Source organism: Phodopus roborovskii, unplaced genomic scaffold (assembly GCF_943737965.1).
Source record: "Phodopus roborovskii unplaced genomic scaffold, PHOROB, whole genome shotgun sequence".
NCBI classification, from domain to species: Eukaryota; Metazoa; Chordata; class Mammalia; order Rodentia; family Cricetidae; genus Phodopus; species Phodopus roborovskii.
In genome coordinates, this window is record NW_026125281.1 from 31,731,893 (window position 1) to 31,749,813 (window position 17,921).

Genomic DNA, 17,921 nt, shown 5'->3' on the forward strand with positions numbered 1-17,921 from the left:
AGGTACAGTGTCTTTGTGCTATTTTCAGACTCTATCCCACAGGATGTGGTTCGGTTACAGGGTGGTTCTAAAGACACAAAAACACTTTAGAATTTGAGTAACTTTGTTTTCTGAGGCAAGGTTCTGAGCATTAGCCTAATTCTCCGAACATTCTTTTCAGTTCATGTGGAAATTAGAAATGATCCTCTTTCAAGGGGGAGAAACCTAAGCCTTGTAAAATTCTGACACGAGGTCAGAGTAAAGCGGGGTTGGAACTCTAACTCTTCCAAGCCCTGCACCTATCACTTGGAATAAAGTATGGCACTTGGAGCCCATGATGCTAACCCTCTTCTGGGGAATGCCAATCTTTGAAAAATGACACTGATGTTCCAGTGGTAAAAGGCAGAAGTAGGAGGTTATGAGAAAACTGATGCCACCTGTGAAAGGTATGTTACTAACAGTGTCACGTGATCCTGGATGGCGCTGATTAGACAGGGCACAAGGAATGTTTTAAAGGCCCACGAAACAATAGTGTGCCAGTAGGATGGATGGCATTAAGGTGCACCGCAACAAAAGTTACACATGTTGTGTGTTAACATATACCGAAAAGAAGTGACGAATTCTCGACAGCATGTTTTAGAAAATTCTTTTTTTTTTTTTTTTCTAGAATTTATCAGAAATTTAGTCCTGTAAAACACGACGGGGTAAGCACTGAAGAGGTTCCTGCCCTGTACCCAGATGCCAAGCTCTCATCCGGGCTCCTGCTAATGCTGTTAAACAGACTGCTGGCTTTTCAGATAGTGCCGATCCTGTGGTGAGGCACCTGAAGAGTCTGAAGATTCGGGCACGTGAAATACGGAGCCGGGAGGAAGCATGCTGCTATCCCATTGGAAGCAAACGGAAGGGTAGGTCCATAGAACACCTCCTCTTTACCTTCTCTGCTGACATCCAATACCTACACCAAAAGAGGGCAGGGTTACTCCAAACACATATGCATGAGCAAAGGCAGCCCCTGTGCCATCACTGCTCTCACTGTGTATTTTAGTTACTTTTCTGTCCCTGCAAAAGCAATCATGACCAATATGCCTCACAGGATTCTCTACAGACAAGTCTTAGGGAGATAGTTTCTCAATTGTGGGTCATCTTCTAAGATAACTTTTAGCTTGTGTCATGTTGACAGAAAAAGAAAAGAAAACAAAACAAAAAACAAACCAAAAAAAAAACTTGATCCCTTCCCATTTCAAGCTGACATACAAGCATAGCACTATTTAACTATATTACTGTGTTGTTCATTCACAAGAGTGCATGTTAATACCAGCATTTCAATGTAAAACATATTCCAAACTTGTCTTTAAAAATTCAAACACTCTAAAAGTTTAGTCTCTAGATAACAAGGATAGTTCATGGGGGGGACACCCAGATTCTCCATGGGAAGGGGAAACAGAAGATAGATTTTGTGAGTGGACTGCAGGTAGGGGATGGGAAGATGAGCGATCACGTTGGGGGGTACAGGGGATGGTGAGGGGGCCCACTGAGTATGCATTTTGGTCGGGTGGAAGCCTGGCACAGGGTGATCTCCCAGGAGTCTATGGGGAGAACCCCAGCTTAGACTCCTAGCAATAGTGGATAAGTAGCCTGAACTGGCCATCTCCTGTGACCAGATTAGTACCTGGCCCAATTTAATCATCCACCCTCAGCCAAATACTTACTGAGTTGGGGAAAGGAGAGTAGAAGCCAGGGGGTCAAGGACACCACAGGAAGGCTCACACAGTCAACTAACCTGGGTTCACAGGGGCTCACAGAGACTGAACCAACAACCAGGCAGCCTTCCTGGGACTGACCTAGGCACTCAGCATATGTGTTACAGTTGTGTAATCTGTTTCTCTTTTGGGACTCTTAACAATGGGAATGGGCTGTCTCTGACTCTTTACTGGCTGTAGGATCCTACTCCTCATATTGAGTTGCTTTGCCCAGCCTTAATACATGGGGAGGTGCTTAGTCTTACTGCAACTTGATATGCCATGTTTCACTGTTACTCATAGGAAACCTGCCCTTTCCTGCACAGAGATGGAAGAAAAGGGGATTGGAGTGTGTGAGGGGGAATGAGAAAAGGGAGTAGGAGAAGGATACAGGATAGGCAGCGGCTTCGATCAGCATGTAAAATAAATAAATGAATTCTAAAAGCTCAGTCTCTTTATAAAAAAAAAAAATCTCACAGTTCAAAGCCTCTTTAAAACATCCAAAGTTTCTTTCTTCTTTTTTCTTTCTTATTTTACATACTGATCCCAGTTCCCTCTCTCTCCCTCCCTCTCTTCCACCCTCCCATCCCATCCCCCCCCCACACACACAGGTAGGTTGATGTCTTCCAGGAGGGGTCATCAAAATCTGTCAAGTCATTTGGAGTAGGGATTAGGCCCTCCCTCCTGCTTCTAGATTAAGGCAGTATCCCTCCATGGGGAATTTGCTCCCGAAGTCCTTTTGTGCACCAGGGATACATCCTGGTTCCACTGTCAGAGGTCCCTTAGACTGCCCAGGCCTTCTAACTGAGACCCATGTTCAGGGGGTCTGAGTTGATCCAATGCTGGACTCCCAGCTATCAGTCTGGGGGCCCACTGGCTCCTCCTTGTTCAGGACAGCTGTCTCTATGTGTTTCTGCAGCCTGCTCTTGTCCTCCCTCTCTGCATCTGGATTCCAGTTTGGCTCAGTGTTTAGCTGTGGGTGTCTGCTAACTTATCCACCATCATAAAGCCCTCATCTAGTAGCTGATGAAAATATCTAAAGTTTGTAAACTGGGCTCCTGTAAAATCAAAACACAAACCAAACATTTTCTTAGTCCAAGAGGGAAGGACCAGGGTGCAGTCACATTCAAATCATAGCAAGACCAAAGTCCAGCAGTGTAAATAGCTTAATGTTCGTCATCTGGGACTCCAAATATTCTGGGCTCTAAATGTCTCCATTTCTCTAGCTCTGATAGTTGCAGCACACACAGCTTGTCTCGTGGGCTCAGGCTGGATCCATCCTACAGTTGCTGCTGTCCTTAGCATCTCCAAAGTGCTGGTGTTTCTACTGCAACTGGGCTGTAGCCTTTTTTGTGCTCTCTTAAGGGACCCTGACTCTGCCAGGTCTCGCTGTCTATCCCTTTCCTGGGGCTTCTACTGCAGCTGAGGCTGCAACTTCACCAATGTCCTATCCTGGCCTCTCACAAGCAAAACCTCAGCTGCTCTCAGTGACCCCTTCATGCCTTCAAAACCAGTGCCAGCTGAGGAACTTTTATACATTACTAAGTTCAGCTACCAGTATACGGTAAGCCTCCCACCTCCCTGCTCTAGACCACAGCTTCTGTTTGCTGATTCTGAGGAAATACTCAGAAGACATCACCTTGGTGGTACTGAAGCTGCTGTCTCTTTGAATCAGCATTAATTCCTCAGCTCCAGCTAAGCAGAATCAGTTGTCCCCCAAAAGCAAAGGCTCAGTTTCCTGGTTCTGGTCTTTTGTTAATCTTCATCCCCCAGCTGACCAGAACCATGGATTCTTAACTCAACGTATCTTTAAGGGACTCATGAACTTCCCTCTGTAACTTCACAAGCCAGGCCTCCATCGTCTACACTGCTCTCAGGCTTATCCTTTTATCTCCCACAACATCTCTCTAAGTCTTTTCCAGCCCTAAGTTCAAACAGCACATTTCTCCTGAAAACACCCAGTCAGGTCTGTCACACCAGTATCTTCTGCACCTGTAACAAATGGGTTTCTACTGCTGGGGTAATACACCATGACCAAAAGCAACCTGGGGAGGAAAGGGTTGATTTCAGCTACAACTCTCAGGTGAGACTCCATCACTGAGAGAAGTTGGACCAGTGAACTGAAGTACCAGTCACGGAGGAATGCTGCTTGCTGGCTTGTTTGACCTGCTTTTTTATATACAGGAGAACCGCTAGCCCAGGGGTGGAACCACCCAGCATGGCCCGGGCCCTCCCACATCACTTGCTAATTAAGCAAACACCCAATGGGCTTGCCTACAGAACAATCTTACAGAGGTATTTCCTCAGTGGAGGTTCCTTCTTCTAGCTTGTGTCAAGTTGATGAAAAAGAACAAACAAACAAAACAACAACAAAAAAAATACCTTCTCATACCTCTGTTGTCTCAATTCCTTTGGTTCTACCCCTTACCCCCAGAATGCTGAGGTACCTCCAGGTCTTAGACAACTGATTATATGAAAATATGAACTTCCCAATAACCAAACCATGATCGTTACCCTTTTTGCTTCAGTGTCCTTGTCGGTTTCAACTGCTCATCCTGAGGGATCCCCTCACCTACTCCCTCTCCTTGAAGGCTTGGTTATTTTTTCCTGCCATCAATACAAACATAGCTGGCATGCCCTCTTCCAGCCTGTTTCCAACAGCTTTTTAAGGATTTCAGATGGCCTAGATGAAAATAGTTTCCTCCAGGGATAAAGCCTTCCATCTTGGAGGCAAACTTCTTCAAGCATAGGATGCAAAAGGGAAGTAAAACAACGGAATGCATACATGGAGATGCCACAATGGGATGTTCTGTGAGGAGGTGAAACACTTCCATCCTGAAGGGAAGCTCCTTAAAACAGGAAGTAATCAACACCAAAAGACTCCAGGGAGTCCCTGAAACTGACCTGATCCATTGGTCCTCTCCCTCCCCCAGGCCAGGGTATAGAAATGACAAAGACTGTTGGGAGTCCCTCTCAGACAAGCCAAGATTCAGAGATGCCCCCACAAGCTGAGCTACTGAGAGACTCAGACCCAGCAGCCTGGAAGAGACTCACCAGCCAAACTGCCTAGAAGAGTCGCAGACCAGCAGAGATGCTAGAAAAGGATATTAGCCAACCTACTGAGGTACCTGAAGGCTGTGCAGTGAGCTCTAGGTTCCCAGCTTTTGGGAGCTGTTGCCCATGTGAGGTAGGCATTGGTCATTTCTGCTCCTGAAAGTAACCCCTCACCCACATCCCTGTAAGTAACCCCGATAAAACTCATTGGTTCACCAAGTTTGATGTGGATGTTAGCCATACTTTGGTCATTAGTTCCCTGGGTGGAGTGAGCAGACTTTTGATCTCATCTCCTCAGGAATAGGAGATGTGAGCAACAATTACAATCCTATTAAAACAAATAGATTTATTTGTGGGTGTCCTCTACAACTGCAGCATTCTGAACCTCCTTATTGCCATGAAAGGAGGAACCTCTCTTCCTCTGGAGTGGTCTGATATGCAGCCAAAGACCCCCGACCCTGAGCACCTGAGCTCTGCTGACATTCCAGCTCTAGGGGACAGTACCCAGTCTGGGATGCTGGCTGCCCTGGCTGGCTTGTCCCTCTTCCTGGTAGTCTCTGGGCCCTGCCTTCTCAGTTTCCTATTCTAGTTTGTATCCAAGGAACTGAACTTCTCTATCAAGGACACCACCAAAAGATATGTCAACAGCATCCTCCAAAATTTCTGATACCAAAGATTGCCTCAAAAGCCTCTGCTCAGTGAGGCCCTTGTCTAGCATTGAGTAGCAAGAGCAACAATTATGCCTCCTTTTTTTTTTTTTTTTTTTTTTTTTTTTTTTTTTGCCTATCTCTAAAATGTTAACTATAGCCACATGGTTTTGTGACATTCTACCATTTGGATTAAACAGTGCCAATTCATGATGATGCTCCCTGACTTATGGAAATAGCTGGCTACCAGAGAGGTATTTGTCACCCAAACCCCTTTAAGACAGCACAGGCTGAACATGGAACCATTCAGTCCTCTTTCCCTTTTGTGCCCTTCAACTAGCCCAGCCTGGAAGATCATTGCTGGCTCTGGTTCTTACTCTAGGGTGCCATCTGTAGGCCTTTTCCTGAATAGCACCTGTGCTGTTCTTGAGTGGCTCATTCCCTTTATGGTTCCTTCTTGCCAAATATTTATCAAAAAACATACAAGGTTAAGTACTGCCTTCAATTTACAGAGAAGAAAAAAAGGGACTTTTTTCTCAAGGTAACTTGGCTGTACATTGTGGATCTAGCCAATATTTTAACCCAGGGATGTAACCCAGAAGAGGAATGACTTACTGCTTTCCCCCACATGAATACATTTTTAGAAGTGGAAATAGCAGTGAGGTAATCACTCCGAGAGCTTCTAGTGCTTCCCTGGGCCAACAGCAACTGCATGTGTTAAGCTTGCGTAATGCATTTAATCTGGGGAGGAAAAGGGAAGCTTTTTGGCAGATTTTCTCCAAAGCATGCCCCCTGTAAACTGGCAGAAAGAAGACATGTGGGAAACCGCAGTGCCAGGTGCACAACATGTCCCCCAGACACAAGGAAGTGAGTGTAGAGGAGCACAACAGTAGAATAATCTGGAAACAGACGAATCACCTGCACCCTCACAGCTGTCCGTATGTACTAGTCACCCTAGGCACACAGATTAGAGCCAGGCTGCATGCCAGATACCCACCCTCATGCCCAAGATTAATAGAGGGCCTTCACTTTTGTATTTTGCGGGGTCTATATCCAGTAATTGTATTACATGTGCTTCTCAACCTGAATATTTAGACAAATACTAATGTAAGCCTCTCAGCTTCCCTCTGCCCGCACTGTCCTTACAGAGAATGGAGTAGCATATGCTAACTTGCTAGTAGTTGAAATGGCTTCTCAGGTATGTCAACCCAGGTGGCTAACCCCACAAATGACTGTGAAATGAACCTGAATTAGAGGTCAGAGGACAGTCTGCTGAGACAATAGTATTGGCTGGTATTTTTAAAGGAAAAAAATTAGTTCTGGGTATTAGTGAGATAATCTCTGAACTATTTAACTACAATCTTCACTAAGCAGTCCTCCTGGTTTATAAGTTAATCTTTGATTATGAATTATTGAGGTTTGTGACAAAAAATTAAACCTTGATAGTTTTAGAGTATGTGACTGTCACTACCACTCTGTAATTTTCAACATGTTCTATAATTAGGAACTTAAAGTGTTTAACCAACATTTTCTCATGGTCACCATTCCTGTCTTCCAATGTCTTGCTTCTCTATAGGTTATTTTTGAAGCAGGTACTAATAATACTAAGGTAGTGACCTCCTTTTAAACACTTCCTTGGTCTTTCCATCCACTGATATGTTATATGTTACCATTGATACATGAAAATAAATAGATCTACAGTCAGTAGCAAAGCAGAAATATTTGAACCTTCATTAAGATGAGAAGATACCCAGCAATTTGTTGCCAATAGTAGGAATGCAAGATATATGATATAGAAAGCTAGCATTGGGCTGGACAGATGGCTCAGAAGTTACGAATGTACATTATTCTTGCAGAAGACCAAAGTTCAGTTCCCAGCACCCATATTGGGGAACTTATAACTATCTGTAATTCCAGATCCAGATGGACCAATGCCTCTAGCTTCTGTGAACATATGCACCTACATGTTCAGAGACACATACACATACATACATGCACATAATTTAAAAATATTTTTAAATGCTATTATTGATGAAGGCTTTGTTTACAAACATCTAAGTGATAAACTAGATGCTGATATGGACACATCTATTAATTGTGAGGGAGCTCTTATAAAAGTCTATTGGGCTGGAGACATGGCTCAGTGGATAGAGGGGCTTACCATGTAAGCATGAAGATCAAAGTGCAGATCTCCAGAACCCATGTAAAATTCAAACTGGTGTGGAGCCAGTTGTAATTCCCATACTTGGGAGGCAGAGACAGGATCCATGCACAAGCTTGTTTGCTGGCTAGAGTAGTCATAATTGGAGTGCCAAGTTCAGTGAGAGACCATGTCTCAATAAAGAAAGTCAAATATAACGGAGGAAGACACCTGAATGCAACTATAGGTCTCCATGCAAGTGTACTCATACATACATGTATGTGCATATACACATGGGAACATGTGTACGTATGCACATCCACACCACACAGACACACAATGATGTGAGAAATGAAAGTAGGACCAGTGAGATGGTAGCCAAGCCAGAATCCTGTGGTAAATGAGAATCAACTCTGTAGGTTGTCATCTAACTTCCACACATACACCATGGGTACCAAGAGAATGTGCCTACAAAATACATATATAAATATAAAAAATATTAAAGAGAAAAGCTTTTCTCTCAAGTTTTTCTAATACTTTGTATAAACAGTGTAATAGCCACATGGATAGACTGAGTTGCCTGGAGACTAGATTCTGTTTATCAGTATGGCTACTGAAATACAGAATTGCCTGTATTTGTTTTTAAGGGACTGTACTAATTTATTGCATTATGTGATCTTAAAAGTGAAATGTATTCCATTAACACAAGCACTTATTAAAAAATTGAAATATCTGTTCTTTTAATATTACCTTATTACTGAGGAAATTTGAATGTCATGTCCTAGTAATTTAAAATATACTTGCACACCTTCATTCTTGAATGAAGTTTGTATGGGAACAACCAGGTATTACTAATAATGACTCAGTGGATAAGCAGGATGGAGAGATGGCTTCCTGATGACTTCAAGAGCTCTTCCTGCTCAACCCCCCAGGTTGATTCCCAGGGGGGATATGATGCCCTCTTCTGGCCTCTGTTGGGACAGCATGGGTGTCGTGCCCAGACACATGCAGGCAAAACACCATGCACACAAATAAATAAATAAAAAGTTTTGAAAAGTTTACTGTACAAGGTAAGTGAGCCACTTCAGGTAAAACTATCTGGGAATAAGACAAATTATATCACTATGAAGTATTTTCTTTTTTTGTTTTGTTTTTAAAATGTTCTGTCTTACACATTAAGTTGCTAAAACAGAAGACTTGAAAAAGTTGTGAAGTATTACCACATTTTATTCTCCTAAAACTGACATGTTGAAAGTGCTTCTTATTTTTCTCTTAGAGTTTTAATTTATCTCTTATTCCTAGAAAAAATCCAACATTAATGTTAGTAGAAATATACTTATAAATACATCTTGACTATGCAAAGTTAATCCACTGTAAAAATAATCTAATCAAGTCTTGTAGGCCACTTACAACACAGCATTCTGGCACCATGGAATACTTCTGCCCAACCCAATGTCTTCTCAGTTCTGAAAAGTGAGAAAGAAAACCCAAAGGACTGCAAACTGACAAAAGCATGCTTGGGTGAAGACAAGCCACTCCTTGGGAGAAGGTGTTGCTTGTTAGTTATTTCCAGGTGATTTGGGGGCTCACATTTTCCTACTCCAGTATTGCTTCCTAATTATTATTTTGCTCTCATTTTTATTATCTTCTACTTTGAGTTTATTTTGAAAGTCATTTCCTAGCTTGTTAAGCTACATTTGTCCCACATTTTGCTGTATACTGTTTGTATTATTCCAACCTTCTAAGACTCTTTGTTTCATTATGACTTTCAAGTCAGTTATATGGCAGTACGTTTCATCATTTACAGCTATGGAGAATTTAGTTTTGAATTTTGTTAAGTTCAAACTTACTTGCATTGTATTAGCGGTCCACAGACAATTTTTAGATCCCCCCACCTCAACTTTATGTAAAGCATGACTGAATTTTATGAACATTGCCTGGGTCCTAAGAAAAATTAATTCTAGCTATTCACTGTAAAGCTTATGTCTATTCAACCAAAGATGGCAGTCACACTTTTCATATCTACTTGATCTCTGTGGATAACAGAAATGTGTAAGATCCCCAGGAAAACCTGTGGTGAGACAAACCAAGAGGAGAAAAGATGAACTATAGCGTGAAAATAAAGGAGATATAGCTAACATAATGCAGCAAGTAGACATTAGCAATCTTAAAGCAGACAGCATGGAAAAGTTCCTTAACGAGCACATACCCCCTTCTGAGATACATGGGAATATCCCCTTTGAGGTATGACTGAAAATAAAAACTCGGAATTGGCAGGCGTGATGGTACACACCTCTCATCCCAGCATTCCTGTGGCCAACAGGCAGATCTCTAGAGTTTAAGGCCACCTTGGTCTACATAGTGAGTTAGGCAAGCCAGGGCTGTATACTTTCTCAAAACAATAGTATTAGTGATGGTGGTGGTGGTGGCGGTGCTTAGAATCATTCTGCAACCATTAAAAATACTGAGACAGTTTTCAAACATTTTCTCACAAAGATTAGGTTAAAAAATATGAATTGTGCCAGGCGGTGATGTTGCACACCTTTAATCCTAGAGGCAGAGGCAGGCGCATCTCTGTGAGTTTGAGGCTAGCCTGGTTCGAGTGCCAGGACAGGCTTCAAAGCTAGTACAAAGGGAAACTATCTCAAAAAGCATACACACACACACACACACACACACACACACACACACACACACACACATATATATAATGTTAGATAAGTCAGGGCTAAGGCATGTCAAGATTTTACATGTGAAAAAGCAAAAGGGTAAGAATTACAAAGAACACTAGGAGCTACATATAACAAAGTGTGTGTTTCTTCTTTGAGAGACCCAGCTGTCATCCTGCCATGGCCAACTTGCCTGGTTCACTTGTGAAGCTATTCTTTGGGGGCAGCAACTGCCCCCATCAGGCTATCCATAAGCCACCATTGCTAGAAACCAGGAAGGAAGAATTCATCTGCAGGTGACAATTATGAAAATAAAGAAATTGTAAGATACAAAATGTATGAAGATGGGGCATCTTTAAAATGGTTAGAGTACAAAGTGGATATTGCCAAAGTTTCTTTTCTTTGTAAGTATTAAAAAATTTCTCCATTTCTGGCACACTTCAAAGTTGGCTTAAAGTTTGCCCCCACCTTAATTTTTTAAAAGGTCTCAATGATCATTTAGTAGGCATCACTTCTAGAATATAGGATCCAGGCTTCAGTAGCTACACAAAGAAAGGGACTTTGTGTTACAAGCAGGTTTTCCTTGGGCCTCTTTGTACATTAAATATCTCCTCCTACAGCTGAATTGCAAAACATAACCTTGCTGAACCACTTACACAACTTCAAAAGGAACTTCAACCACTCACCTGGATACAAGCCAGAGGCTCATTTGTCCAAATTGAATATCCACCAACTAAATATATTCTCCCATTGTGGACAGCAACTCCAGATTCATTCTGGCCTAAAGTAAAGAGAATTGAATAAAAAGGAAAAAAAGAAAAAAAAAAAACACTCAATTTCTTACATGTTTTAATTAACCCTTTTGCCACTGAGGGATGCTATTTCCCCCTGTGGCATATTTGGATACCCCACAGGAATTTTGCAGCAATTAATAACTGTCTCCAGAACTAAAATGAATTAGCCACTATTTCTCAAAGAGTGAATGTGTGTCTAGTTAGGACAGGCCAAAATATCTCTTAACCAACACCTTACAAAATGTAGCACTACATATAGTAATAGTAAGCTTTGTAGAACCAATAATCCCAGATTACTCTGTATACTATTAGTTTATGGTGGTGGGAATTAGGGATAATTTAGATATGTAAAACATCCATTATGCTCCATATAGCACTTGTGCCAACAAATATAGACAAGAGCTTAACTTTAAAAAAGTCCAACTGCAACTCTAAGGCATAACAGCCATGCCCCCACCACATTCCTCAAACGAAGACAAATGGCAGGTGAAAACAGATGAAGTTGCTAGCCTTCTTCCTTTACATAGTCAAGTTTTAAGATTCTATTAAAGTTCCCAAGCTGAGACCAGCCTACACAATCCCTAGATACTGACACGCCAAAATGATGAAAGGATTTACCTCCCACCTCAAAAGAGGAGACAGAATAACTCACTACCACACATTCTTCCCTGCAGGCAAACAGAGAGTGAGAGCCTCCTTTTATTGATGGGCTGACATCGGATTGACTGGAGTAATAAATAAGTCGGAAGCAGAATCACAGATCCAGGGATCTAGGATCTAAGATGCCATTCTACCTGAGAGATCAGAACTTACAATAGGCCTACAGATCATTTTGCAGAAAGGGGAGAGCTTGATACAAAGCATGTAAATTCCTGGTGTATTCTCAGTGTGGCCTTGAAGCAGTATCTGTGAGTGACTGAATGCCCATTAAATGCATATTAAATGTCTTCAAGAACTACGCTCACAGCTTGTGATTTTCCTGACCTAAAGCAGCCCTGCAAGGGATACTGCTATTGGTGGAGAGAGTTTCTAGCTCCATCTAGGATGTCAGGGTAAGTGCACTGTTACTACCCTCACTCCACCCCTGTCTGTGATGAGTATGTGCCACATACCCCATTGCTCTGCAGAGATACACAAGGAGGGATGTGTGGCCAGAGAGACTCTAAGGCACAAAGCTGCTCTACAGTCTAAAATTTCTTTACTGCACATAGATACGACACACAGCAAATAATGAAGCCCACCTGATCTCCCAAGAAGTAAAAGAGGACTTAGGCACTGAGAAGTTGAACTTGTTGGGGCTGGGGATATGACTTAGACAGGAGAGTGTCTACCTAGCATACAGGAAACTGGACATGGTGGGACACAGATGGAACCCAGTAAAAGGGAGGGGAGCAAGGAGGACCAGCAGCTCTTGGAAGCCTTTCTGATGTACATGAGACCCTGACTTTAAAAGGGGGGAGGGAGAGATGGACCCTATTAACTCTTTTGGTGCCTTCCCCCTCCTACTAGTATCAAAGTTCTCACATGAATACCAATTGATGGAAAGCGAGTTAATAAGCTTCTGTTGGTCATTTGAGAATGAACACAAAGGCAAAATAGAAACTAAATTCCCAGTAACCTGAAGGATTCCCCATCTGGGTCTGCAGCTATAAATCATGCAAGTCTTCCTGGGTAAAGAAAACAGTTTGCATGACCCACGGTTCACATAACATTTAGAGATGTACTCTAAGGGTCCAAGAAACAAGTCTAGAATCTCTACTCTGATTTTTAATTTTATTTTTATCTGTTTTTTCTTTGTCTGTGTATCTATTTGTGTACTTGCTACATGCATTCCTGGTACCCTTGGGGGCCAAAAGGAGGCTTAAGATCCCCTGAGACTCCAATTACATACAGTTATGAGCTGCCACACCGGTTCTGGGTATCAAACCTGGCTCACATAGAAGAGAAACTAGTACTCTCAACAACCCGGTCATCTCTCCAGACCCTAGCTTTGTTTTTAGATTGCTTAACCAGAGATACTTGCCAGTCAGCAAGTTGAAATTACAGCGTGTCCACTGGTCAGTGTCAATGTTGTAAGAGTCTATATGGCGCACAAGAATCCGGTCGTTATTGTAGTCTAGGTCATTGCCTCCAAGAACATAAAGTTTCCTCTGAACAGCAGCCATAGAGTGATAGACCCTTCTCTGTAGCATGGGACTTCGGCTTATCCACTTATTCTGAAAACAAAACAAAACAAAACAAACCTTCAGGTGCATTTGGGTTAAAAAAACTTTACAAAAATAGTGCCCTACTAGCAGTAACAACACTAATGTCAACCACATCTTATTTGCATATTATTTATGTGTTGAAAGGTATGAGTTTCCACATGAAAACAAGAAAGAACTACATAATCCTATCTTGTGGCCTACATTTTAAAAATAAAATTTGGTAAGTTGGCATTTTATCAGGCATTTTTCATTTTATAATGCAATTTTAAAATTTCATGATACTTAGCTCATGGAAATTACTTAATTTTAAACACATGGCCAGGTACCGTGGAGAAGACAGTGTGATAATCAAAACCTCTAGATCTAGATTATATAAGCCAAAATTCATGTGCAGTCTTAAGCAATCCCTGCCCCATACTCTCCTCCTCATCTGCACAATGGGGACAATGAAACCTGCAGGACATCCAGTTATGATTTAGAAAATGCCTCATGTGTAATAAATGCCTAGTACATGCTCACTGTTTTAAAAATACAGGGCTTGAGGACAAGTGTGGTGTGTGGTGGCACATGCCTTTAATTCCAGCACTTGGGAGGTAGAGGCAGGCAGAGCTCTCTGAGTTCAGAGCCTAGCTGGTCTATGCACGTACTGAATTTCAGGCCAGACAGAGCTACATAGTGATATCATGTTTCAATAAAAAGTGGGAGGAGGGGAGTATATAAACATTGAGTCACCAAGATCCCAGATAAGTTAGGGTGAAGGTAACTTTACCTTTCTTTCCAAAATTAACCAAAGATCAGAGGACAAGCTAAGATTTGGATCAGTAACAAACTGTTTCCTTTGTATCTGAACCCTCTCACACTTTCACATACTTTAAAATGGTATCTTTTCCTAATAGAATAGCTAGGTCTAAACATATTATTTATATTGGTATTGGTAGGAGGCCAAGATTTATATGACAATGTTAAGGAATGGAGACATCATTAATATGCTCTAGATCACCCTCAATAATAAGAATTCTAAGACCAGCCCCTCTTAACACAAGACTCCTATTTAAAATGCAATACAAATTTTAAAATTATCTAAGAAGCAACCATGGCTTTACATTTAAATCCCAACTAACCAATTGACAGACAAGTAAGCTGCCTGATAGATCAATAAATAAACCTAACCACTTGTTTTCTCAAAAACACTCAACATATAGGAAGAACCTCACTTCCTTTTTTGCCAGGATGAAATTGGACTTGGTCCAGAAAAATCATATGATGTTTTCCATGCACAGAATTTCACTGGTTCACAAAGCTGTAAAGAAAAAAGCAAAGCAGACTACAAGCACAAATATGCATGTATAAACACTGACATATTCACTATAGGCACTTGTCACTATAGGCACACTCAAGGTATCATCCATTCACTGCAGTCACATACACTGTGACATTTATTCACTACAGGTATACACCGTGACATCCATTCACTACAGGCACACACCGTGACATTTATTCACTACAGGCACACACCGTGACATTTATTCACTACAGGTACACACTGTGACATTTATTCACTACAGGCACACACCGTGACATCCATTCACTACAGGCACACACCGTGACATTTATTCACTACAGGCACACACCGTGACATCCATTCACTACAGGCACACACCGTGACATCCATTCACTACAGGCACACACCGTGACATTTATTCACTATAGGCACACACCGTGACATTTATTCACTACAGGCACACACTGTGACATCCATTCACTACAGGCACACACTGTGACATTTATTCACTACAGGCACACACCGTGACATTTATTCACTACAGGCACACACTGTGACATCCATTCACTACAGGCACACACCATGACATTTATTCACTACAGGCACACACCGTGACATTTATTCACTACAGGCACACACCGTGACATTTATTCACTACAGGCACACACCGTGACATTTATTCACTACAGGCACACACTGTGACATCCATTCACTACAGGCACACACTGTGACATTTATTCACTACAGGCACACACTGTGACATCCATTCACTATAGGCACACACACTGTGACGTTTATTCACTACAGGCACACACTGTGATATCCATTCACTACAGGCACACTGTAACATTTATTCACTACAGGAATACATTGTGACATCTGTTCACTACAAGCACACACACTGTGACATCTATGCACTACAGGCACACACTGTGACATTTATTGTTGGGGGCATATATTTGCTCATTTCTAATTTCTCAGGGTAAACTGCAGGAAAAAAAAATAAAAGCTTGGTTTGAGAGGCTTCTACAGTCTCATCCCTCTGAACACAGAATCTCCTCAATCACATACGGTCTTTAATAAATAGTCAAAGGTAGATTTTAGACAGTTTGCTAAGAAATATTTTCAGTGCATTATGCTTGAGTGAATTTTAAAATTCTGCTGATGCTTATCTCGGGTGCTGTCTATGCGATAACCTATTACAGTATTAGGAATCAGTGTTTGCATTAGCAGTCCAGTCCCCTGCCACAAGACTATAGATGCCATCTGCTTTGCAAAGCCTGCCTACATCCCCTGATTATATCTTTAGCTTCCTTCACTGCAGTGCCTGCCAGGTGAGCCGCCACCCGCTGCAAAGGCAAAGAAGCAGAGAGGCCTGGTGGGGTCATTCCTAATAAGCTGGCGTGTGAATACTAATCAGTGGTGGGAAAGCAGAGGTCACCCTAGCCTGCCTGTTGGCAGGTAGCGATGTGCTCTGTGGCAGATGGCAGGCATTATCGACTCTCCACAAAGGCCTAGAAGAGAAATAAGCACCAGGGCTGAATGATAGAGTTATTGAGATTCCAAGCAAGATGCAAGCAGATGTGATGCTTGCCAGTACCCACCGTAAACAATATGCCGGCAGAATTTTTAAAAAAGAGCATGTGTGTACAAACATGAAAGGGAATTCATTTAAGTAATGCTAATGCTGTCTTCCTCCTTAACCATGTGTGCACCAAACTCAGGCTTCTGCAATTAGTGATCCCTCCTGAGACAGCTGACCGATGAACGTTCAGTCTCTGCAATATACAACTTCAGGAAACACACTTGTAAAAAGAGAAATGCCTTCCTCAGTCAAGTCATTGTTAAAAACATAGCAGACACTATGCACATACTTGTGGTACCTAACCAGAGGCTGCCTGCTAAAGTCAACCTGTTGTTTCATATCCAGAGATTGCTAGCTGGTGGGTATTAAACCTCCATGTCACACCATTTTGGAATACTGTCACAATCAATAAATATATCTAATTCATTGGAATGACAAAATTCATCATATTTTGTCCATTTGAAGATATTTTTGTAGAAGGAAAAAAAAAATAAAAGCATGTCTCATTTTAGGGGAGAAGGAATTAAGTGTGCACCAAAATTGCACAGAAAGGGCCCATTTGTTAGAGGCACACCATTCCCAGACTCTTTCAGTCACTTTTAATTTGTGCTTGTCCTAGGTACTATTCTAGAACACTGTTGGCTATGGTAGTCAAATGACTTTATTTGATTTGAGAATAACAAGGCCATTGATTGCTATATTTCTTGCCCAAAATGACATCCCTTCTAGAAGGACATAGCTACAATCAAAATCCTCTCTACAGAATGCAATATAACATGAAACTACAGGAGCTGAACTTCTGCAGGAATAATGAGAAACCTAAGGCATTCCCCTACATGCTTTCTTTTCCGCATGGAGCTTAAGGTGCACGTGTGTGACATTCCAATCCATCCTTCCTGTGGAAAGCTCTGGTGAGTGCATCTTAACTGAGGTGGTGACTTCTTGTCAAGTTCTTACCTGGTTGGGCTCATAAACCATCAGTCTGTTCTGATACTGTGCCGTGTTAGTGACTCCGCCTGTAATGGAGCAGCATACATTAGACCTTCCCAAAATAAGTATGAGCTACACTAGAGGACAATTAGCTACCACTGAGCATCTTTGCATGTGATCAAAGTGAAACCATGACATAATTAAAACATTTATTATAGGGGTAGCAGGGTAGGAGGAGAGAGTGTGGGAAGAAGTGACTGGAACTGGGTGGGGTATGTGGGGCTGATGTGGAAACCTGATGCAGTGGAAACTCCCTGGAATTTATGAGGATGACCCTAACAAGGACTCCTAGTAATGGGAGACATGTAGCCTGAACTGGCCATCTTCTGCAACCAGGCAATACTACCAGTAGAAGAAATGGGACATCAACCCAGACACAAAACCTTTGACCACTGCCTTGCCTGAAAGATGCACTGGGGCCATGGTGGTGCAGAGCTTGTGGGAGTGGCCAATCAATGACTGCTCTAACTCTCTACCTTGAGGCCCACACCACAAGAAGGGGCCCATATCCAACACCGCCTGGATGGCCAGGAGCCATAGACTGGATAGCCAAAAACAAACAAACAAAAAACCTTACGATAAAATAAACACAACTAGTCATCAAGGAAAAAAAAAGTCAATGAAATGATTCTTAATGATATTCTGCTATACTCATAGACCAGAGCCTAGTTCAATTGTTCTCAGGGAGGCTTCATCCATCATCTGATTGGAGCAGATGCAGAAACCCACAGGCAAATATTTGGTAGTAAGCTTGAGAAACCTCCTGCAGAAGAGGGAGGAGTAAGAATTGTAGGAGCCAGAGGTATCAAAGGCACTACAAGAACACAGCCCACAG

At 42.0% G+C, this 17,921-nt stretch overlaps 1 protein-coding gene across 3 annotated transcripts in view; it reads right to left on the minus strand.

The window, feature by feature from the left end:
* Nucleotides 1-701: 701 nt before the first annotated feature.
* The window catches only part of Klhl32 (kelch like family member 32), a 164,052-nt gene continuing 146,832 nt past the window's right edge, over nt 702-17,921 (minus strand). For all 3 annotated transcript variants that reach the window (XM_051198614.1, XM_051198622.1, XM_051198607.1), the window contains 4 exons: nt 17,054-17,112; nt 13,046-13,238; nt 10,915-11,009; nt 702-934 (listed from right to left, as the gene is read on the minus strand). In XM_051198614.1, coding sequence (XP_051054571.1) covers nt 773-934; nt 10,915-11,009; nt 13,046-13,238; nt 17,054-17,112 — 509 coding nt within the window. In that variant the 3' untranslated portion in view covers nt 702-772. The remainder of the gene's footprint in view (nt 935-10,914; nt 11,010-13,045; nt 13,239-17,053; nt 17,113-17,921) is intronic.